The 23,965-nt window shown below is 43.8% G+C and overlaps 1 protein-coding gene across 1 annotated transcript in view; it reads left to right on the forward strand.

The window, feature by feature from the left end:
- Positions 1–23,965, forward strand: part of FER1L6 (fer-1 like family member 6) — a 266,543-nt gene that overhangs the window by 177,573 nt on the left and 65,005 nt on the right. Inside the window, exons 19-22 of the mRNA XM_038000171.2 lie at positions 6,219–6,396; positions 10,820–10,944; positions 15,380–15,514; positions 19,190–19,339. Coding sequence (XP_037856099.2) covers positions 6,219–6,396; positions 10,820–10,944; positions 15,380–15,514; positions 19,190–19,339 — 588 coding nt within the window. The remainder of the gene's footprint in view (positions 1–6,218; positions 6,397–10,819; positions 10,945–15,379; positions 15,515–19,189; positions 19,340–23,965) is intronic.

Here is a 23,965-nt window from a genome sequence, read left to right on the forward strand (position 1 = left end):
GAGTTGTTTGAGGCTCTCTGTGTTATTTTCTGTCATGTATGTAAAATGATTTTGTTTTAGAGACAGCATCTTACTCTGTTGCCAAGTCTGGGGTGCAGTGGTAAAATCACAGCTCACTGCAACCTTGAACTTCTAGGCTCAAGCAATCCTCTCACCTCAGCCTCCTGAATAGCTAGGTCTACAGGCATGTGCCACCACATCTTGCTAATTTTTATTTCTCATAGAGATGGGATCTTACTAAGTAACCCAGGCTTATCTCAAACTCCTGGCCTCAAGTAATTCTTCTGCCTTCCTTGGACTCCCAAAGCACTGAGATTATAGATGTGAGCCATTGTGCCTGGCCTAAAATGGCTTTTAAACCCACTCCAGTAAAACTATAACTGAAAAACAAAGTTTTTCACCCAAGTCATTCACCACAATTATCAAGAATTTTCTTTAACTTTCTCCATTCAAAGAATGCTAAGGAGGCAGGAAATATTTATCTTAAAAATAGCAGATCACTTCAGAAGGCCCTGTGCTAAAAATACTAGAAAGGTGGTATAAAGTTACTCACTTCTAAATATTTTGATGTATCCTGGCACTATTTAAAATTAGAACAAAGAACAGCTGTCAAATAAAGTCAGAGGTTAGAAGAGTTGAAAATGCAGAACTTTTGCCATGGAGCATTCATCATCTGAATATTATCTTCTTCTGTAGGCCTTAGCTTATTTCTTTATTTGTATTTTCCTTTTGCCATTGGAATTGCTCTGGGCAGCAGCTTTCTGGATCTTGTTGAATCCAATCATACGAATTTGATAAAATATCTTGATGATTCAGTAAGACAATTTTCATTTCTGTTTTGATTTTCACTCCTGACTTTAAGTCCCTTCTCACCCACCATCTCTCTTCATGCCCCTTTCTCTTCACTGAATGGGCAAGACCAGAAAAAACAAAGGCAGCACCAGGGACACTGAGTATTCCCTCATCTGCCACTCACTCCAATTTTTTAGCTGGGAAATAGGAAGTGAAGGTGGGCGGGGGCTGGGGGGGGAACATAGAATATAAATCTCTAAACTCTCTAAGCTAAAGTCTCCTCAAGCTTTATTCTGTGGAGCTATTGTTCTTTGAGTGGCTCTGTAAATATTCCATGTTCAAATGCTTTTAAGAAGTTGCAGTTGTAACCTTGGAAACTCTTGCAGTTTCACAGTGCCCATTAACCAGTGGAAGGTTCCAAGAAGTCCTGCAGTTGGGAAACATCTTTAACTTTTTTTATATTTTATTTTACTTTAAGTTCCGGGATACATGTGCACAATGTACAGATTCATTACATAGGTTAACGTGTGCCATGGTGGTTTGCTGCACCTGTCGACCTGTCACCTAGGCTTTAAGCCCTGCATGCATTAGGTATTTGTTCTAATGGCCTCCCTCCCCTTGTCCCCCACCCCCTGACAGGCCTTGGTGTGTGATGTTCTCCTCCCTGTGTCCATGTGTTCTCACTGTTCAACTCCCACTTATGAATGAGAACATGCAGTGTTTGGTTTTCTGTTCCTGTGTTAGCTTGCTGAGAATGATGGCTTCCAGCTTCATCCATGTCCCTGCAAAGGACATGATTTCATTTTTTTTTATGGCTGCATAGTATTCCATGGTGTATATGTGCAACATTTTCTTTATCCAGTCTATCATCGATGGTCATTTGGGTTGGTTCCGTGTCTTTACTATTGTGAACAGTGCCACAGTAAACATACGTGTGCATATCTCTTTATAGTAGAATGATTTATAATCCTTTGGGTGTATAGCCAGTAGTGGGATTGCTGGGTCAAATGGTATTTCTGGTTCTAGATCCTTGAGGAATCACCACACTGTCTTCCACAATGGTTGAACTAATTGACACTTCCACCAACAGTGTTCCTATTTCTCCACAGCCTTGCCAGCATCTGTTGTTTCTTGATTTTTTTATAATTGCCTTTCTGACTGATGTGAGATGGTATCTCATTGTGGTTTTGAATTTTAAACTTCAGTGATGTTAAGCTTTTTTCATGTTTGTTGGCTGTATAAATGTCTTCTTTTGAAAAGTGTCTGTTTATGTCATTTGCCCACTTTTTGATGGGGTTGTTTGATTTTTTCTTGTAAATTTGTTTAAGTTCTTTGTAGATTCTGGATATTAGCCCTTTGTCAGATGGGTAGATTGCAAAAATTTTATCCCATTCTGTAGATTACCCATTCGCTCTGATGGTTTCTTTTGCTTTGTAGAAGCCCTTTAGTTTAATTAGACCTCGTTTGTCTATTTCTGCATTGGTTGCAGTTGCTTTTGGTGATTTTGTCATAAAATATTTGCTCATGCCTATGTCCTGAATGGTATTGCCTAGGTTTTCCTCTAGGGTTTTATGGTTTGGGGTTTTACATTTAAGTCTTTAATCCATCTTGAGTTAATTTTTGTATAAGGTTTAAGGAAGGAGTCCAGTTTCAGTTTTCTGCATATGGCTAGCCAGTTTTCCCAGCACCATTTATTAAATAGGGAATCCTTTCCCCATTGCTTGTTTTTATCAGGTCTGTCAAAGGTCAGATGGTTGTAGACGTGTGGTGTTATTTCTGAGGTCTCTATTCTGTTCCATTGATCTATATGTCTGTTTTGGTACCAGTACCATGTGAAACATCTTTACCTTTTTAAACCCACGTTTGTCAAGCTTATGCATCCAGAATAGCTATTTGTAAGTTTTAGGAAACTTCTCTTCCTAAAGGCCCTGTTTGGGAACTATTAATACAGAGGAAACAAAGTGCCTCATCTTTAGTCACATGGCCAAGTAATGATCAGTAACAGCAATGAAGGTTTTGCGGTCCTGGGTTGCATGATCTTTCTTTTTCTCTAATTTAAACATATTCACAATGCTACTAAAAATGATGGGACAGAATTTGCAGAACTCAGCCCAACACACCACTCAAAAGTTTAGGATCCTCTCCTTTTAGTCTTATCCCCACTGTGCTCCTGAGGGCTGGAAATGGAAATTTATCACCAAAAGGAAACCCTTCCTAAGGAAGGCGCTAGATGCTCTCAGAGCCCAGAGGGTGGCGCTCAACCTTCCTCTTCTCCTTGACTTAGCTCTGTGCTGAGTTCACTCCTTCTCACTCTCTTTGCCATCCCTATCCTACTTTCTCTCCACAACAGGGAGTCCATCTCCTGTTCTCCAGGTTCCAGCTTTCCATCTAGCTTTTCCTAGGATGCAGCAGGAAGTGATGGCTAAAAAGCACCTTTCTCTGTCCTGCCACAGAGTAAAACCTCTACCACATAAACAAACCTCACTCTTGCTAATACTGACCAACTCCAACACAGTTCATGTGAGTTACTACCTCTCTCTCTCTCTTTTCTCTCACTTGCCAAGCTTCCTCTTCCTTTTGAGCTTGTTGTCTTGCACCAGGACCCCGTGGGAAGTGGGGGAGGCACGGGGGAGACTGAGACTTTAGCATTTTGTCTCATGCAATATTTATATATGAATGATCACAGCTTCTTGATATATTTTTACATTCTTAATTGTTTTTCTCTGTTGTGTTTTCTTTTTTCCTACCTTTCCATGCTATTCTCAATGGAAATACCTTGCTGTGGTTGGTCAGGGGCACATGACAGAGGAAGGAGAGTGGGGAAGCAGGTGCAGGAGCCGAGGGAGAGCTTTCCCTTGTCGCTCTGAAACTTCGCTGAAAAATCAATCCACAAAAGGTAGATTAATAGGAGAAAAGGCTTACAAATGTATTTAATGTATATATTAAATATACACATTAACATACGGGAGGCTTTAAAAGGAAGATCCAAAAATAGGGGGAAATCGTTCATTTTTATGGTTAGGTTCAACAAAGTATGGATGGACATATAGAAATATGATTCAATAAAAATGGTATAATCTAATGCTAGTGGACTGAGCGGGGAAACCCAGCAAGGCCTGTCTGCCTAGCTACTTCTTGGCCTGTCTGTAGCATTCTTTCCTTCTGGGTGTGGGCAGAACCCTCTCTGGAATGGGCTACAGTTAGACAAGGTAGGTCAGATAATTTCTTTATGGCCAATTTTTACATAGAAAGGCAGAGGGAAAGTTAGAGTCATATTTTTAGGTTTTATAGCTGGCTTTTGGGAAATGGGGTTCTGGTGTCTCTGACCTGCACTAGGGAAGAGAGATTCTAGTTTCTATGGCTAACCTGGGGGCGAATGGGACTGAGAGAGAGGAGGGCAGGAGAAGGTCAGAGAAACACTTTTGCTTCTGAGGCCTTCATCTGGGGGTATTGTCTTCTGAGCCCCAGTTGAGGGAAGGCAGGGGCAGACATGTAACCAGGCTGAAAGTACACATGAAATTAAAAATGGGATTCTGTTCCTGAAAGCACCTGGGAAGGTGCTCAATAATGTTGAATGAATCCAACTTAGATACTTAAGTGAGACACTCTGCATCATCTTGCCAGCAATTCCAATTTGCGTATATATTTTTTTAAATGTACAAGCTGCTAACTTTAGGAGTGCAGCAATAGTCTTTATATAGTCCCAGCTCGTCCACATACTAAGCAGGATTCTTCAGCTTCATCTGTGTCTTTCTCCGTCTAGCGCTCATGCTCACTGGTTGTGACTTCTTTCCTGAAAGCTCTTAGCATCATTCCTGGCACAGAGTAAGCACTTGCTAAGTATTAGCTCATATTACCCAAATCTTTGTTCACACACTTTCCTCTCTTTCTGGGATCCAACTCCAAAGTGCCCATTAAAGCTCAGCTAAATATTTGAATCTCAAAGGAAGGATGGAAATCACTGCTGCTACTTCTCTGCTTCCTCAGCACTTTCTCTCTTTGCATTTGAGTAGGTGAAGCTAAGTGACCAAGTAGAGTGGCCTCTTTGTGAGCCCTGGAGGGAGGGCCAGGACCAAGTCTTCTGGCCCCACTTCCTCAGCAAGGGCCTAGCAGCACTGGCAGTAGTTGCTAAGCTGAGTTGCTCAAAATCCATTTGTGGAACCCGCAGAGCACAATGGAAAGGCAAACAGCCATGTTCAATTTCAGATTCAGAGGCTCTCCATGGGGTCCTTGGAAATTGACAGAGCAAGTTGTGGCCTTTCGTAATAGGATTTTGTGACCCTCAATGGAAAGGAAGTGATGTTAAAAAAAAAAAAAAAAAAGAAAGAAAATTACTGACAGGAAATTCTAAGAAACACTAGGAAGAGGAACTTAGAAGAAGAGTTGACAACATTTTGAGAGGTAGCAGTTAAGTGCCATAGGTTACTCTTAGAATGATGGCCTTGCTGGCAACAGCCAAGACTGGGGCCTGGGACTCCTTAGAGGGGTAAGGGAGTACCTTTATCCTGGTGACTGAAAAATAAAGGAGCCACACTGCCTAAATTTTGTCTTCAGATTCTGGGAATACATGCACCCCCATGCAGGCATATACACACATACACATAAGTACATGCACACACAGGCATATGTACACACATACATGTGGACACGCACACGCTTCCTGTGCATACTCATGCTACCCACACTAATACAGACATAAACATAGAAATTAAAGCAAACATAAATAAAAATACAAATCTGAGCACATTCAAAAGAGAGAGAGCAGAGCAGTAAGGGAATCTGAGACCACACTGCATGAGGGAGGGGTGAAGTTGTTTAGCCAGGAAGAAAGCGCATGGCAGGCCAGGTAGGTTCTTCCAAGCCATAGAGTCCTGACTTATGGAAGAAGTACTAGGATTCTCCTAAATGAAGCAAAGAGACAAAAAGTCAGGTTGGAACTCCAGACAGTTGGAAGTTCCAGGAAGAAGATTTCAGCTCAGAGTGATAGTCAAGCTATGGGGTTCAGAGTCTAGAGTCTAAACGTGGACTCTCTTTTATTTTTCACTTTTGTGTCTGTCACTTAAAAACTGAGCATCATAGACAACTTACTTTATCTCTCTGAGCCTGTGTTTCCACATTTATCAAATAGTGGCAATAAACATACCTACTACCTATTAAGTTGAAATGACCCACAGCTTGGAAGAGCTTATCACAGTGCAGGTTTAAGCTTTAGGTCCCACTAAACCTGTATCTTCCTCTGGAGATCTGGAGTTGTGCATCAAGGCAACTGGGGACATTGCTTTTATTTGGATTTAAGAGGAGCTTTTGAGAACTGCTCTCTGAACATACTTCCAGGTGTGTCTCCAGGAAGGACTTCTTTTCTCAAAAGGCGAGGCCTGTAATTATCTCCTACTAACAAGTCAGTCTTTTTTGTAACCTTTCTCCAGCCTCCTGGAAAACGACCGGCTGGTTGGTCTGTGCAAGCAAAAGTCGACGTGTACCTGTGGCTGGGCTCCATCAAGCATGCCAGTGCCATCTTGGACAACTTGCCCGTAGGCTATGAAGCAGAAACGTCCTCCAAAGGGGCTGGCGCCAGTCACCCCCCATCCAACCTGCTCTACCAAGGTAGGGTCCCCGCTGGGCAAAGAGGGTCATCCGAGGTCTCAGGTGAGTTTCTGAAAAGATAATAAGGAGGGCAGCATGCATGAGTTTTTTGCACATTATTTTAGGGCCAACTTATTGTCCTTCTTTAGTACAGTTCCTAAGTGTTCTACCTTACCTTTCAATGTCCCATCTAAAAAGAATAAAATCATTAAACGCATCTGGAATAAACACTTACGTTTCTCTGTTAATAGAGAGGAAGTAATTTGAGTTTCTTTGTAGGCAGATTATGTAGGTTGAGTTTGCGTTTTAAACAAAAAAAAGTCAGAATGTCAATAAGTTCTTGTGCTTACATGATCTGTGGTATTAAGGCAGATTTTACTTTCATGTGGCATGAGGATTTTGACCTATCAACAGCAGATTTTCACATTTCCTAGTAGTAACCCAGTGGAAACTGGTACCAGTAGATTCACTCATATTTCTCCAGCTTGGTTCTTGGCTTGGCTGCTTTTAAAATTCAGCATGCTTTATGGAATCCTTTCTTCTATGTAGGTATTTTCTGTAAGTGCCATCATGTTTATGTTTTGATACATTTTTGAATTTTATTATACATATTTATTACAATTGCATTTGACTTTCTGCTTCCAAATTACTTCCATTTATGTTATCTCTTGCTGCTGAGTTCAGATAAAGCAGCCTGCAGTTTTACCTTCATTTCTGCTGAAGTTGAGTTTTGGGTTGAGCCAGTGTTGGAAACACTGGAGAACTGTCTAGACAGTCAAGTCTTCTCTGTGGCCCAAGGCTCCTCTGATGTTGGCTGAACCTAGACTGCCAGTGGAGTCAAAGTTGCTCAATAGTCAGAGAATACAAGGTTCTGGAAATACATATCTAAGAGTTCAGCTCATGGTTTCCATGCCCGATATAAATGCATAAGAGCATTGTCTTTTTGGAAAATGCATAATACCACATGGCAAGCATTGTGCCTTACACTTGATGCATCAGATCTCATTGATTTCTCAAATCAACCCTGGGAAGACTCTTCATCTTACAGATGAAGAAAGTTATGTATCAAAGATGCTTAGAAATTGCCCAAGATCACACAGCTAGTAAATGATGAGGAAAAAAAAGGTCTCCAAACCCTGCTTTCTTTCTTCTGTCTTCCACCATATCTTGAGAGAGTTTTCATCTTTGGGTAAAAAAATCCACATTAACTTGATAGGAAAAAATAGGAAGCTAACTTGGCTTCCTATTTTTACAGATTATCTCTAGAGACCCAAGGACCTAGATGTGATTGCTATCCCAGCTACTAACAATTCAGAGGAAAGACTTTTCCCAATGCTTATGATCCTCTGCAGTGTGTTTTCATAGAGTGACCTAATAAACTTTTCCTGCTGTGCACTGGCATTGGTGGCTTTGGCTGCCTTCCACACCTACTGGAGAATTTTGTGCTCCAGAAAATACTCATTCAGCAAATAATTAGTTTGCACCCATATATGGAAGGCATGGTGGAAAAACTAGTGGGTGACATGGAGATGAGTGAGAGGTGATTCCGGCCCTCAAGTGGGGATAACAGACACATCTCTCATAACCACAAGTAAAAAGCAAGCCATAGCACAAGAGGTGTACCAATAAAGTGTGAGGAGGGTGACTAGATTAGTCCCAGGAGCATAACTAGTAAGACTCAAGGTTTCAGAAAAATGAAAACCTACACTGAGTAAATGGTGCTCCCTGGAGTTGTGCAGGGCATAGCTTGTGTGGCTGCCATTGGGTGGTCTGCTAAATTACAGGGTTAGCCATTTCAGGGGCAGCTGGTGAACATTTTCATCGGGTGAACCATTTCCAAGTTCACTCTTAGCAGAGAAATTTGCCAAACGATGTAGCATGCGAAGGAACACGTGGGCCATTTCTAGAAACACTCCTGTCGGGAAATCCCTGTGCCATCTGCTGATGGCATCATTTCCATCGTTTACTGTTGCCATTTTAAGGGGCTCCCTTGCCAGCAGGGCCCAGCCTGTCATGTGAGGGTTTATTGGTGTATGCGGCAGTGGGGACAGAGGGAGGACTTAGAATTGAGTCCAAAGGAATCACTTCTCTGGTTCTCCCTGCCTTGACAGAGTGTGGAGAACTTCCACTGCAAATACCGGACTTAACTGGTGGTGTGCAGAGCTCAAGTTTCCAAATCCTTTGCGGGATTAGAGTGGGTCTGATATGTTTGCTATGTTCTCAGGTTCTGTATTGGTCCCCATGCAACCAGACAGTGGCATAGGGTGGAGGGACAGAAACATGTGTGAGCCTCAAGACAATAAAGTAAGGAGTTGTCTTTGGCACCCCCTGCCCTTCCTGTCCCTCCTCACCCTGCCAATCAGGGCTCAAGGCCTATAGCACCCACGGCTGCCATGTCTCTCTCACCCCCTCATTTCCATCCCCTCTACCAGTGCATAAGCTCTGGCCCTTAAACTTCTGGCCTAGAGGGGGCAGTGTTGTCTCCCTGTTGGTTTCCCTCCCCGACACCTCTTCTGTCCATGGCTAGCTTGACTCAGTTTTATCGTCCTGGAGCTTTGCTCTGCTAGCAGCAGCTCCTGTGCACAGACTTTCAAGAGCTCCCTGTTGCCTCGTTCAAGCCTCATAGGTCCTCCGTGATATGACTACAGATGTCTGTGTCCCTAGACTGTAGACAAACTGGACTACATTCTTGCCCCATCTGGCCTGGTGTTTTTGCCCCTGTCCTGACTCATCCTGCTCCAGTGTCTTGGCACCTCCATCCCTGCCTCTCAAATGTTACCAACCTTTAGAGGCTCTGCTCAAAGGGCAGCACCACCTCCGCTATGGTCCGCCCCTTTTCCTTTGAGTGTGCTTTGGCAAATATGAATGATTCTTTTGCGTGCACATATTCTCATTTTGCATGAATAGTACTGTGTCTCCTATCTCATGCTGTTTTTTTATTTTTTTTTCTCATTAAGCACTGAGATTCCTGAGATCCATCCATTTTGCCAAGTGTACCTCTAATCCATTGCCTCTAACTGCTTTCCCAAACTCCCTGACATTTTTCCTGGGCACTACCACAGTGACGGACACGCAGGTTGCTTCCAGGTGCTCCCCATAGGTCACACTGCAGTGAGCAAGAGTAACAACACTCCAGCATCTTCACCCCACTTTTAGAGTTCTTCCCATGGGCCAGGCACCATTCTCAGCCTTTCAGTTCCCTTTAATAACCCTATGAGGAACTATTATTTCCTCCATTTTACAAATAAGGAAATAAAGACACACTAATAAAGGGTTCGTAGCCATGTACAAGTCCCCATATGGACCTGTGTGAGGTAAGTCTAGGGATCGCATTGTGGCGGGCGGGGGAATTCACAGGGTATTTGTACCCTTACTTTAACTAAGTAGAGTTATTCATATTAGTGCACAAGAGTTTCTGTATACCACTCCCCAAGTCAGCACAAAAACAGACACACTGAGCACAGTGGCTTTGGGAGAGTGCAGGAAATGGGAGTGGGTAGAGAAGTAAAAAGGGATAAGTGAATATAAAAACCAAGAGGCACCCTACAAGGGGCACTGATCAGAAAGTACCATGGACCAAGGACTGACGAACTCAACTGTTACTTGAGGTTTCCCCACTGAACCCTGAGCTGCCCCAACCTGAGGCCTTGTCTCTGCCTCCTATCCCGGCACAGGGTGTGCTCACTCCTGCCCTTTATCCCCTGTCCCTTGCCAGCATTCTCACAGAACACTTATCCCTGGCCCCCTGCCACTGTGATGTGGGTGCTTGTCTTATCTTCTGCCTTCTCTCAGGAGCTCCCCAAGGGCAGGGACTCTCTTAGTTACCACAGAATCCTCAGCGATCACGACTGTACACAGTAGGTGCTCAAAATGACCCTGGCTGAATGGAAAATGAGTGAATGGATGACTTGAGACATACGTTGTGTTTGTTGAAGTGAAAACTATGTGGAGCAGTCCCTTGCACATACACACACACACACACGTGCCCACATGAACACATGTGCACACACTCATGCCTGTATAAACAGGAGACTTACTAGAGAGTAAAATGTGGTATTTTAGAAAGAGAAAAAGATTTTAGAATCAGAAATAAAATCTAGGCTCTGGCATGGTTAATTGTGCAAACTTTAGAAAGTCTTTTAACCTTGTTGTGTGCCATTTTTCCTCATCTATAAAGTGGAGATCGTGCTATTTCGCAGGGTTTTAGTGAAGAATAAGACACATAACCTGGTGAAGATGCCTGGGTTCAAAGTACCCCATAAATATCACTTCTTCCCTTTCTTCAGAGCTTCCATTCTTGTCTCAGAGGAGGGTGGATGTTTTTGGGGGTCTCCTTTTGTCTGTCTGTGGATATGTAGATAGACGTCACACGCAGACACACATGTGTACACACTGTTCTTGAAAAGCCCACTAACACCTGCCCCCTTCCATGATTTGTCCACAGAACAGCATGTTTTTCAGCTGAGAGCTCACATGTACCAAGCCCGGAGCCTCATCGCGGCTGACAGCAATGGACTTTCAGACCCTTTTGCCAAAGTCACGTTCCTTTCTCACTGCCAGACAACAAAGGTAACCGGGGTAACCAAGACAGCCTGTTTCTTTCCTGCAGCCTGCAACTAACCCACAGAAGAGCCCAGGAAAGAAACAATGGGGACATGTTGCAAATACCTGCATCTCTGGGTGTGTAGATGTTTCATACTGAAAAGGGAATATGTGCCCACAAGGACTTACGTGGGGAAGGTCTATTGTTTCACTGTGATTCACTGTCCTAGGGCAAAGAATGCAAGTCCCTGAGGCGAAGGAAGGCTGGGAGAAAAAGAGGAGTGAGGAGGAAAAGGCTGAAGTGCCAGGCACAAGGACAAGTGCAGTGGGGAAGGAGCAAATGAGGAAACAGCACAGATCAACCTGCATGAGGTTTATGATCCAATCATGGAGGGGTCTCAGTGGGGAGAAACATTTGCCAGTTTTATGGTCAAGATGCTCTAGACTTTGCCCTCACCAGCTGGGGAGCTTTGCATGCTTTTAACATCTTGATGCTTCACAGTCCCCCTCTTCTGGAGAATACTACTGCATAATGGATGTTGTGAGTATTAAGGGAGATGGGTTGTCTTAATCCATTTAGATGCTTATAACAGAATACCTGAAACTGGGTAATTTCTAAAGAAAAGGAATTTATTTTTTACAGTTATGGAGGCTGGAGGTCCAAGGTTGAGGAGCTGTGTCTGGTGAGGGCCTTCTTGCTGGTGGGACCCTGCAGGTTCCGAGGCAGCGCAGGGCATCACGTGGTGAGGGGGCGGAGCATGCTAATATGCTTGCTCAGGCCTCTCTTCCTCTTCTTCTGAAGCTACCAGTTCCTCTCCCATGACAACCTATTGATCCATAGATTAATCCATTTGTGAAGGCAGAGCCTTCATGACCCAAACATCTGTTAAAGGCCCCACCTCTCAATACCATGACATTAGGGATTAAATTTCAACATGAGTTTTGGAAAAGACAAATATGCAAACCATAGTATGAGTCTGTGCCTGTTTCCTCTGTCTTTCTCCCTTTCCTATACAACAAGTACTAAAATGAGAAAAGGATTCCTAATCAGCGAAAATCCAGTAGGATGCTTTTCTCATTAGATTCTATTCTCTAAAAATTTATTCTGTTCTCTGATTTGTGGTTTGAAGAGAGGGACGCTCAGTAAAGAATTGCCCATCTCAGGGAGTTAAGCACCATGGATTAGACACAGAGTGCCATAAGGTTACTTTCTAGCTCATCTCCTCTCTGCCTGCATGCCTTTGGGCAAGTAACGCAACTCACTAAACCTCAGGTTTGTCATCTTAAAATGGGACTGTCATGAAGAAGCAGATAGTTAAGTTTATAAAATGATTGATAAATGCTGGCCATGACATTGGCTGATGTCGAGAGGGCTAACATTGTTCTCCAGGGCAAAGCCCATGACCTGGATGATAGAGTAGATTGCATTTTGATTTATGACTCGCACACTGACAGCATGATGTGAACCAGCCTCACATTCATTGAACCTAATGCCTGTCAGGTGCTGGCTTTTTTGCCAGGTCACATGCTGGGCTCTGGAGGATGAGAGGAGCCAGACTCCGCTCCAGTGTAATATGCAATCCAGGCATGGATGCAGGCCTCATGACACATGAGACACTGCACTATGATAAGCCCCAGGGTACAGGGCTGTACAGAGTCCTACAAGAGCCAAGTAGAGAAAGGGTTAGTTCTACCTGGGAGAGAAGTCAGGAGAAACCTCAGCAGGAAGATGACTTCATCCTCATTCAGTGACTGAGCATAAAAATGATAACAGATGACTTTCTCTTTCCTATGTTTTGAGAGTTAGTATGGAGCATGGTGATGATGAGTATAGACTCTGGAGCTGCACTGCCTGGGTCAAAATCCACGCTCTTCCATTTATTAGTTGTGTGACTTTAAACAAACCTCTCCTTGTGCCTCAATTTCTTTATCTGTGAAATAGGGATGATAACCTTGTACATTCCTTCCAGAGGATAAAACACCCAGGACAGTACCTTGCTTAAAACTAAGGCTTCTATGTGACTGCTTGTTGTTATTGTCACTGAGGTTTCCTTCCAACAGCAAGGGAGTTCTCATAGGATGGACCCCCGGAGCCCTCCTCCACCTGCCACAACACTGTGGAGTTCCAGGGCCCTGAGTGGAGTACAGGATTTGGATGAAATCCTTGGTCTGCTGTGTAATTATCCTTGTATTTTGTATCTCCATACAGCACCTTCATTTGATTTAGATCCATATCTCAAAGGAACAGATGACTTTTGTTTATCAAATAATTATTTGAAAGGGAAAATAGGTTCTGTTGAGTTCTGGACTTTGTTTCCATAATTTTAAGCTAAGTACCTCATTTTTGTTAATAATAATAGCTGCTATTTACTAAAAGCTCCCCATGTGCTGGGCGCAGTGCTAAGCATTTTTTATGCATTGTTTGCTACATCTCACTGCAGCCCACAGCTGGATGTTAGTAGTGTCTTCATTCTACAGATGAGGAAGGTAAGGCTTGAAAACGATATAGCTAGAAGATGGTGGAGCCAAGATGGAAACCCAGGTCACTTTGCTTAACCAAAGTCACTTTGCTTAACCACTCCACTTCCATTTTGGTAAGAAAGGGTACCAATTTCCCTCTCCTGTTTCACTTCTGCGCTAAAACAGAGGGAATTTTCTGCAGGTGACATGCCCCCTTTATGTATTTTTAATGATGAGGAAAACTGAACCTGGGCCCCTGCAGTCATAGCCAAGTGCCACTGTTCAGCTGGTAGCACTCACCTGACCACAGGGAGCTCAGGGGGAAAAAGCCTCTGAATGCTGCTCCTGAAAACCAATGCTTTATACAGTGACTTAATGGAATGAAGTATTTCAAAGAGGGGAATCCAGTCATTCCCAACATCACTGGGGACATGGGACATAGAAATCTTGTGACTGAAATACAAAGGGAAAGAGAGAAAGCTCCCGCAGAGCAAGGCTTCTGGCATGAAAGAGGGAAACGTGTTAGCCAGGATGGTCTCGATCTCCTGACCTCGTGATCCGCCCGCCTCGGCCTCCCAAAGTGCAGGGATTACAGGCGTGAGCCACCGCGCCCGGCTGCATTGCAGCTTCTTAACTCCTGTTATTAGTTGGTTGAAGCCATTCATTTCCTATTGGAAAAGTTAGATTTTCTTTGAAATGTTTAAAATCTTGTTGTGTCTCAGACATAAAATACTCTAAAAGTGAAAAGGCCAGAAGAGAAAGAAGTTGTGAAAATGCACAATATTTTTATGACCCACATAAAGAAGAGCAATAAAAATATTCCTTTGTGACCCCAGTGCGAATGACTTAATGCTGTAACTAGAAATGACTCGATGTAAAACGTGAAGATGACAGTTTGCTGTGAGTTTTGGAGTCCAGGCCAGGTCTCTCTCCAGACTTTCCTCCTAGGTTGAACAGTGACAGACAGGCACAGTTCAGAAACTTTCCCTGGACCCAGTGGCTGCTGTGATACATTCACCTATGAAATCACTCATTTGCCTGGAAGAGAAAGAAATGTGGTTTTGAACTCTTTCCAGGACTAGTCTCCTGCATTAATGGAACAGCTTCTGCCCAGGTGCAGAGTTCACTTGCCCTGCAAACAACTCCAGTCCTCTGTGTGAAATTGGCAGGTTTCCAAACATCCAATTAGAGAAGAAAATGCAAGACCAAATATGCCCTCCATTCTGAGGGCACCATTTAAATGGCCTAGGAGGGGGCTGTGAGCCACTTCTACTATCAGTGTAAGAAAGATGTCATGCAAAATGGTGAGGGTGGTTTTGAAAACCTTGATCTATTTAATTCAGTCAATAACCACAAAACAGTAGAATTCCACATATGGAATATTAGGTCAAATACCCAACTTTAAGATACTTGATGACAAAATTTTATTTGCTGCTAAGTCAAGAATCACTGAATCTCTCCAATCCTCAGTGTTCTCATTCATAAAATGGAGATAATATTAGCATCTACGTGGCGAGAGTGGATGAGGTTAGCTGCCACTTGCTGGCTCTGGACAAGTGAGCCTCAGTTTCCTGATCTGGAAAATGTGTGTAAATAACTGAACTTACCTCCCAGAATTACTATGAGGGTTGAATGAGACACTGCATGTGAAATTCAGTGCCCAGCACACTATAAATGCTCAAAAAAGTAACTAGTGTTTTTACTGGCACCACTGTGAGAACTGAGCTGAAAATATGGACTCAAAGAGGGTGTTAAACATTGTAGAGGTTCTGCTCATGAAACTTAAGAATATAAGCTCCTCTGCAGTCAGGAGTCTTTGTGTTCCCCAGCATTGCTTAGTGCATAGTAGCTGCTCAGTTTACATAGAGACTTGAATATTGAATGAATGAGCAATCAGGATGATGTGTTCTCCTTCCCCTGTATAAGGGTTTGATGAATGAACCTTAGAGCCCCTACAACTCAACTGAATGAACTTTTGCTTTTCTTTGGTCCCTCCTTCCAGATAATCTCCCAGACTCTGTCTCCTACCTGGAACCAGATGCTGCTGTTCAATGATTTGGTGCTGCACGGAGACGTGAATGAGCTGGCAGACTCCCCGCCCTTAGTGGTGGTGGAGCTGTATGACAGCGACGCTGTGGTGAGTGTCCCTTTGGGCCAGCGTTGACCACACCTCATAAAATGCCACGTTGAACTAAGTCACTTTATTTTAAAGTAAACGAAGTCCTGACGCTGTGAGTGGTGAGAACACTAGATGTACCTTGAGGCAAACCTGACCTCTGAAAACAGTTCACAGAACCAAAAAGATTGGTGATGATCATTTGCTTTACTAAAAGAGTTTTTCACTGATTTCCATTTAAATGGCAATTAAAGTTGGATCTGGTTTGCAGAACGTCAGTCTACACGCTTCTTCAGGAATGTGATACTTGCATAAAGCAACCTGCAACTGTACTCAGTCTCCAGCTAATTCCAGGTCCTATTGCTGTTTAATAAAAATGTTCATGCCTTTTGGAAACAGGAGGTTTTTACTGATCTCACCTGGCTGAAAAGAAATGGATGGGTATTCTCTTAGCCTTTCTAACTGTGTTTCTTTCTCTCTCGCTTGTTTCTTCTATGCCCTACACAATACATCCGTCTCTGTCCCTTTTCTTTTATGATGTGGACCAAACCTCTTGTTCTCCAAAGACATTTGTGTGCTGAACCCTTGGATAGAGTCAAAAGCTTACTGGAGGATTTTTTTTTTTAACTTACACAAATATTATTTTCTTAAATTAGGAAGTCTAAAATGAAAGGAAAGGATTTGTTTCTTTATTTAATGTCTCCACCTCCTCATGAGGTTGCAGGAGCGCAAATAAGTAAAACAGTAGTTCCAGGAAACCTTCCTAAAGCTTCCCCACCTCCTTGCAGTACTCCTGACAGCCCCTGTCTTTGGGCCAAGGTCAGCAGGGAATCAAGAAGTGAGCATCACAGAAGGGGAGCAGAGACCTTAGAGACCATGACGTTCCCATCTTGCTTCCTACAGGAGGAAACAAAGAAAGCTCAAATACCTTATTTAAAGTCACAGCTGGTTGGAGGCTGAACCAGGTCCCCGGTGCCCACTTTTGCCTGTACAGGTGGTGGAGGCTAGTGTAGCAATCTCTCCCCTATACAACCACATTCTAGTCCTCCAAGCCACTCCCTCCCTCTGGGTCCCATTCCCCTATCTATAAGTTGGGGATAGATGTGTATATTTATGGAAGAGGATTTCTACTATTTAGCATGTGGTATAGATGTTCTGTAGGGAAGACCACAAAATAACTACCTTTTCAATTTTGTTCCTAACAACATGCTTTCAATTGTTAGTGCTTGTTTTCTGTGCAGAAAACAATAACAGCAGTAGAGTGTCTTTGAACTCTACTAGGAAAAATCAGATGACAGCAAACATTCCAAAGGATCTGCAGGGCAGGGCACCATTGTGGTTGGGAGCACAAACTTTGGAGCCAGGCAGCCTTCAGTCTGAGCTCTCACATCTGCTACTTTCTAGCTCTATGCCCTTGGGTCAGCTGCTCAACCTCTGAGAGCCTCATGCCTAAAGAAGAGTTAAAAATAGTACCTTTCCATAGGATCATGAGGACTAAAGGAATGTTGTATAGGCTTTGCATAGTGACTGGCATACAAGTGCCAATACATAGTAATGATGAAGATGATTGATATGTTTAAGTGATGGGGGAGTCCTGCCCTATTTTTCTTGGTAGTAAAAAAGGATATTAAAATATTTTTGTATGTATGTATGTAGGCCATAGTCCTGTTACACTAACCTGCTGGGCTGGCTGTGTTTCCCTTGGCTGCCCCATTGCTTTCCATTTCCCTTCCAGATCTCCATTCAGCAATGGTTTTTCCTGGCCCAACCCTAAGCCAAGCCCTTTACAGAGAAATTCAGTGACATTATTGACTCTAAAGGGAAAAAGAAATGTGGGAGAGAAAGGGATATGAAAATGTGCTCTTTGTCCCCAGAGAAATGCATGTAGACATGCAAAACTTTTGTTCACCCTTGTGTGCTGCAGCTAAACAGGGCCCAAACTACGGTGATGCTCAGATTAATGGAATCAGAATCTGCTGGAACCGTGCTTCCAGTCTAGAACCTTACCTCACTTCCCAGTGGCTTGTGTCCTCATAAGAGTCTGCTGGTTCTGGAATAAATGAGTTTATATTTGGAAAATTGGTTGCTTGGGATATGTTTACTTTTTTGTTTCCAGGGTTAGTTTGAACTAACCAATCCCAGCTGGGTTAATGAACAAATGGTTAGGCAGATCACTCATTTCCTAGCCAGCTGCCCTAACTCCACCCATCCCCAAAACAGGTCTGTCCCCAGGAGTCGACACCAGCAGGCAGCTTTGTTTTCAAGTGTGGTTGAACAAAAAGCCTCGTTTCCACCTCAATTAAGTTTCCTTCTACCGCTGGGATTGCACATGTTACTTCAGGAGTCCAGAGACAATGAAGCGGTGTGACTGCTAAAACCCAGCCTCAGCCAAAAAGAGCAAGGGCACTGGTGTTGGATGGCAGAGGTCATTTATCCAACAGCTTTCACTCAACCAACATGCATTGAGTACCTGCCCCATGCCAGGGGACACAGCAGTGGATAGTGCAGGCAACTCTGCCCACAGGGAGCTTATATTCTAGCAGTTCTTGAGATAAATAGCACAGCAGAATGACTGCGCCAGCCCCGTGCTGCCTCTGGGGCGATGTGCATACAGGCTTGCAAAAGAGGCAGGAAGCAGAGCCATCACATTGCGTAGCTCTTATAGAAACATACGGCCTACATACATACATACAAAAATATTTTAATATCCTTTTCTACTACCAAGAAAAATAGGGCAGGACTCCCCCATCACTTAAATATATCGATCATCTTCATCATTACTATGTGTGGGCACTTGTATGCCAGTCACTATGCAAAGTCTATACAACTTTCCTTTAGTCCTCATGATCCTACGGAAAGATATTGTTTTTAACTCTTTTTTAGGCATGAGGCTCTCAGAGGTTGAGCAGCTGGCCCAAGGGCATAGAGCTAGAAAGTGGCAGATGTGAGAACTCAAGCTGGCTCCAAAGCTTGTGCTCCCAACCACAGTGATGCCCTGTCCTGGAGATCCTTTGGAATGTTTGCTGCTACCTGATTTTTCCTTTTCCCCTTCCAGTCTTCCCTGGATAATTATTTTAACTATATCCTACTGAGCTCAATATGTGAGGAGAGAGATAGCCCCTAAGATAGCTTTGGGCCAGAAAGCCCCTGGAATAACTGCCCCCCATCACCCTTTTTTTTTTTTTTTTTTTTTTTTTTTTTTTTTTTTTTTTTTTTTTTGAGACGTCTCTCTCTGTCGCCAGACTGGAGGGCAGTGGTGCAATCTCGGCTTACTGCAACCTCCACATCCTGGGTTTAAGCGATTCTCTTGCCTCAGCCTCCTGAGTAGCTGAGACTACAGGTGTGTGCCACCACGCCCAGTTAATTTTTGTATTTTTAGTAGAGATGGGGTTTCACCATGTTGGCCAGGATGGTCTTGATCTCTTGACCTTGTGATACGCCCGTCTCGGCCTCCTAAAGTGCTGCGATTACAGGCGTGAGCTACCACGCACAGCAAGGATGACCCTTTTAGGAGCGTGAGTGGAACCCACTGCCCCCCAGGCCTATAGAAATGGGCAAGAGGAGCTTCGCAGGAGAAGAGAGTGAGACACAGATGCTGACGGTTTTGTGGAGGTTATTTGTAAAACTGTGTTGATGTGAATCAGAACCAGGTAATAAATGATCAGGAAATAAAAACTCATTTCTTTTCTTCTTTAGGGGAAGCCAGAATATTTGGGTGCCACAGTGGCTGCTCCCGTTGTGAAGCTGGCTGACCAGGACTATGAGCCCCCCAGGTTATGCTATCACCCCATCTTTTGTGGGAACCTCTCTGGAGGGGATCTCCTTGCTGTATTTGAACTGCTGCAGGTGAGTGAACCAGATGTGGCACCGAATATCTATCAGGTCTACCTGGACAGAGAAGTGGCCTCACCACAAGTGCCACTTGAGTGAAGCTGTGCCTGATCCCTCGCTGCAATCTCACATCTGAATGTGTGTCCTGGGGACCTGAGAGGTGCACTTAAGAACTCAGGTGACTTGGACTATTCCTAGATCCCCTGAGCTTGTAAGTCAGAATCTCAGGATGAAAGATTCTTGTGAGTTTGGCCAGCGTTCCTTGAGCAGCCTTCTGTGCAAGTTCCTGAGCTCCATGCAGACCATGAAAGGATACAAAACAGAGAGGAAGTGAACATACGTGGGCACTTACCACGTGTCCGGTGTGGTGATTGTTGTCTCATATACCTTTCATCACACTAGAGCTCCCTCAGTCCTGCTGAGGTAGGTGTTGTGATTCCCATTTTACAGACAGTAAATTTAGAATTTAGGTGATTGACGGACTTATTACACAGCTGGGTTGGTGGTTGAACTGAGAGTTGACCTTAGACCTTTAAGGACTTTTGCTCCTTACACTGTACAGTTTTGCAAAGACAACTCTTAGTCCTTCCCACTAAGACCTAGGGGGATTTATGAACATGTGTTGGGAAGACTTTTTCAGAAAGCAGAGGCAGATATTGGGAAGAGAAGCCGAGTCCCTGAAGTCCAGCAGTCCAGGAGAGGAATACACAGGATGTGGAGAGAACCTGGAAAAGAAGTGAGCAGGTTGAGGGGCCTGGATCAGAGATTTCTCCCCTTGACTTCCCACTCACTGAGGCACCAGGAGGTGCCTGGTGGTACTTTACCTTTTAGTCAGATCAACACCTCTGTCTTAGGCTGCTATTATATAATAGAATTCTATAGCCTAGGTAGGTTAAACAATAAATGTTTATTTCTCACAGTTCTGGAGGCTTGGACTGGGAAGTCCAAGATCAAGGTGTCAGCAGACCTGGCATGACTAGTAGCTTCATCTGACCAAGAGAGAGAAGTTATCTCTCTTGTGTCTCTTCTTATCAGGGCATTAATCCCATTCATGAGCGTCCTGCCCTCATGATCTCATTACTTCCCAAAGGCCCCACTTCCAAATACATCACACTGGGATTGGTATTTTATCATATGAAATTTGGAGAGTCACATTCAGTCCATAACAATGTCTATATAGGTAAGCCTGGTTTCCAGATATCCCAATTTAAAAACAAAACAAAAAACATCAAATAAAGTCAAAACTCAGTTAGTTGAGAAACCAGAAGGCAAGGGTTCCTAACACAAAGAGAATGAGTTAAGAATGAAGGTGCTAGAGCTAGATTCCATACTAGAAATCTCAGTTTCACCACTTATTAGTGTGTGGCCTTGCGTGAGTTACTTAATCTGGGTTTCACCTGCAAAATGGGGATTATAGTCAGTCTATCTGAAGTGCCTGGCATGGAATAAACACCCCACAAACAGCTATTTAAGATGATAATGATGCCTTAGAATATTAAAGCAAGATGTCTAATTCTACCATGTATTTCAGGAAAAGGAACTGAGCTGGCTAGAAAGGTAATTACTTACTCAATATGGCAGGTGAGATCCTAGAATCCAGAGAGTCCCACCAGAGCTGGGGATTCTGGGGAGCCTAATGAGGAAGGGAGCAGCTTTGGGGTTAGACACACTTGTATTCAAACCCAGACCCTGCCCAGGTCTATAGCCTTGGGGGTTGCACACGGCTACAGTGATGAGTTCTTAAGCTCATCTTATGAAAGACTTTGAGTGTGGTCTAGTTTTTGCTCCATGTAAGGGAGAACTTTTTGAGATGGAATGGCTGCCTTGGAGAAAGAGTGAGCTCTCTGTTAGGGGAGCTGAGGCTGGGTGAGAGTTCTTGGGGGAATGGATTAGCACGAATTGAAGCACTGGCTCCAGTTCCATAATGACTGCAGCCTAGGAGGGTAGGACTAGAAAAATCTTTGTCTTACAAATCTTAAAACCACATGGGATTCTAATAGAACCAGATCTAGTCAAATAGATGTGTGTTGCACAGTAAAAAGGACTATCAGAACTGAATGTAATCTTCAAAACTGTTGGTCCAGTCTTAAGTGAGAATCCTGGTGACTTTAAACTGTCATGAGTGATTTTAGGTTAAAATCAGCATTAAATAGTGTTGGATTGATATGAAGGGAACTTTGCCATGTTTTATCCTTCTAAGTACTTCTAGAAGAAAGCCACTTTTGATGTTCATCTGTCTCGAATATCTCTCAACTTGAAACCTCCCTTTTTAATAAGAGATAGCACAAGTTCCAGGCACAAAGAGATCAGTGACACCTATGGGAACATTTTCCAAAGTCTGCCTCTTGGAACACCAGTCCCTCCAAATACAGTAAAGATAAAGTTTAAGAAATGCTTCCCATTGGCCAGGCACAGTGGCTCACACCTGTAATCCCAGCACTTTGGGAGGCCGAGGAGGGCAGATCACCTGAAGTTGGGAGTTGGAGACAGCCTGACCAACATGGAGAAACCCCATCTCTACTAAAAATACAAAAAGTAGCCAGGCGTAGTGGTGCATGTCTGTAGTCCCAGCTACTCTGGAGGCTGAGGCACCAGAATTGCTTGAACCCAGGAGGCAGAGGTTGCTGTGAGCCAAGATCATGCCACTACACTCCAGCCTGGGTGACAGAGTGAGACTCTGTCTCAAAAAAACAAAAAAACAAACAAACAAAAAGGCTTCACATTGCATATTCCAATAATATTATTTTGTTTCATTGGTTTTCTTTTCAAAGTGACTTTCCATTTCTGTCAAGTAGTACTTGTTTTCCCTTGCAAGATGAAGTTTCCCTTTTAAAACTAAAAGTGTCTAATAAAAAGATGGTTGTGGGATGTACAAGTGGTAAAGGTGGTCGTGGAATGGCTGACTTGGGAGAATGAGATCTAGTCCAGCACTCCCATTCTGCATGTGGGAAAGCTGAGGCTCAATGCTAACTGAATTGGATTCAGTCAACTCTCTTTTCACTACACAATGCTGTCCTAGTAAGTGCTCTGGGTCTGAGACCCTGCATCTGCCAATGAAGGCTGGACTGGTGGATCCCCAAATGCTGTCTGTGGGCTCAGCTGTCTGGGTTCTGTAGCCCTACCTCTCATCCTCCCTCCCTCAGCCCTGAGCTGGGTGCACTGGTGAGAGACCCTGCTGCTTCCTGACTAGCCGACATAATAAAGTAAGCACTGTCAGAGGTAAGTAGCCTGAGATACAATTCATTTTAGGATTTCATTAGGACTTCTTCTCATTTGATTGCTTGTTCAAAAACTATTTTAATCACCAGCATGACTGTCTTAGCATGTGGATCTCATACACGCTGAGAAGACAGGGGCTGGAAAATGCCTTCATTTGTTACCAGCTGTTCTCAGTTTTCATTTGTGGATGTGTAGCATCAGTTTCTCTATCTCCATTACTGAAACTGCCCTTGCTCAGAAGGATTTAGAGGCGGGGAGGATCACTTGAGCCCAGGAATTCAAGACTAGCCTCAGCAACATAGTGGGACCCCCATCTCTACAAAACATAAAAATTCAGCTGGGTGCGATGGCACATGCTTGTAGTCCCAGCTACTTGGGAGGTGGAGGCGGGAGGATTACTTGAGCCTGGGAGGTCGAGGCTGCAGTGAGATCATGATCACACCACTGCATTCCAGCCTGGGCAGGAGAGCAAGAGACCCCGTCTCAAAAACACATGAAGGATGTAATAGCTTTGTTCTCCTATGCACTAGACTGAATTCATTATTTTCATTTCCTTCCTCTATCCAAGTGAGCCGCCCCCTGTCCTCCCAATCCTGACTCATAGCCCCATTGTTCTCCCAGACACTCCAGCTTGAAAATTCAGTAAGCCTTAATTCTTCACATCACCTCTTTATCCATAGCCAGGGCCACCCCGTAGATTGTTCCTTGAATGGTTCCCATCCCCTGTTCCCCTGGGTTCTTTTAGTTCTCATCTGAATGTTACACTGGCCTCCTTGCTCGGCTACTGGCCTCCTTTACTTTTCCTGTTCACTCCATCCTCCACCTTCCTTCCCGAACACTAGCTGGTGTTACCACCCTTCTCTCCAGAAATCTTCAGCAGCTCTTACTTCATAGCACCAGGAACATTTCTCAAAGTCTGGTTTTTTTTTGGAACATCACTCCCTCCAAATACAGTGACAAGAAAGCTTGAGAAATGCTTTATATCACATCTCTCTTGGGGATCTGAAATGCCAGTTACCATGGTAAAGAAACTGAGAAGTCCTGCAGCAAAGAACTTTTTTTAACTTCTTTTTCAAAACTTGGTATTTCCCAAATGTATTTGACCACAGAACATTTTTTCATGGTAAGTGTTAATATTCCCTGAAGAGGAAATCTGCCCCATAGGAGACTGTCACATTTCTGTAGCCTGGCTGTTAAGCTGTCCTGAAATTTGTCCTCAGACTACTTTTGTAGCCTCACATTTTAGCTGCATGGTTAACTGGGCAACCATGCAGCTAACTGGGCATAGAGCCTTTAGATGCAGAGGGAAGAGCGAATTCCAGACCCTGAAGCCTCACTATGCCCAGCATGCTCAAGGAGGTCAATGTGGCTGGAGTGGACAAATGATAGGAAGCGGGAAGGAGATGAGGCCAGTGGGAAAAG

The sequence above is a fragment of the Chlorocebus sabaeus genome, chromosome 8, assembly GCF_047675955.1.
Source record: "Chlorocebus sabaeus isolate Y175 chromosome 8, mChlSab1.0.hap1, whole genome shotgun sequence".
Classification (NCBI taxonomy): Eukaryota; Metazoa; Chordata; class Mammalia; order Primates; family Cercopithecidae; genus Chlorocebus; species Chlorocebus sabaeus.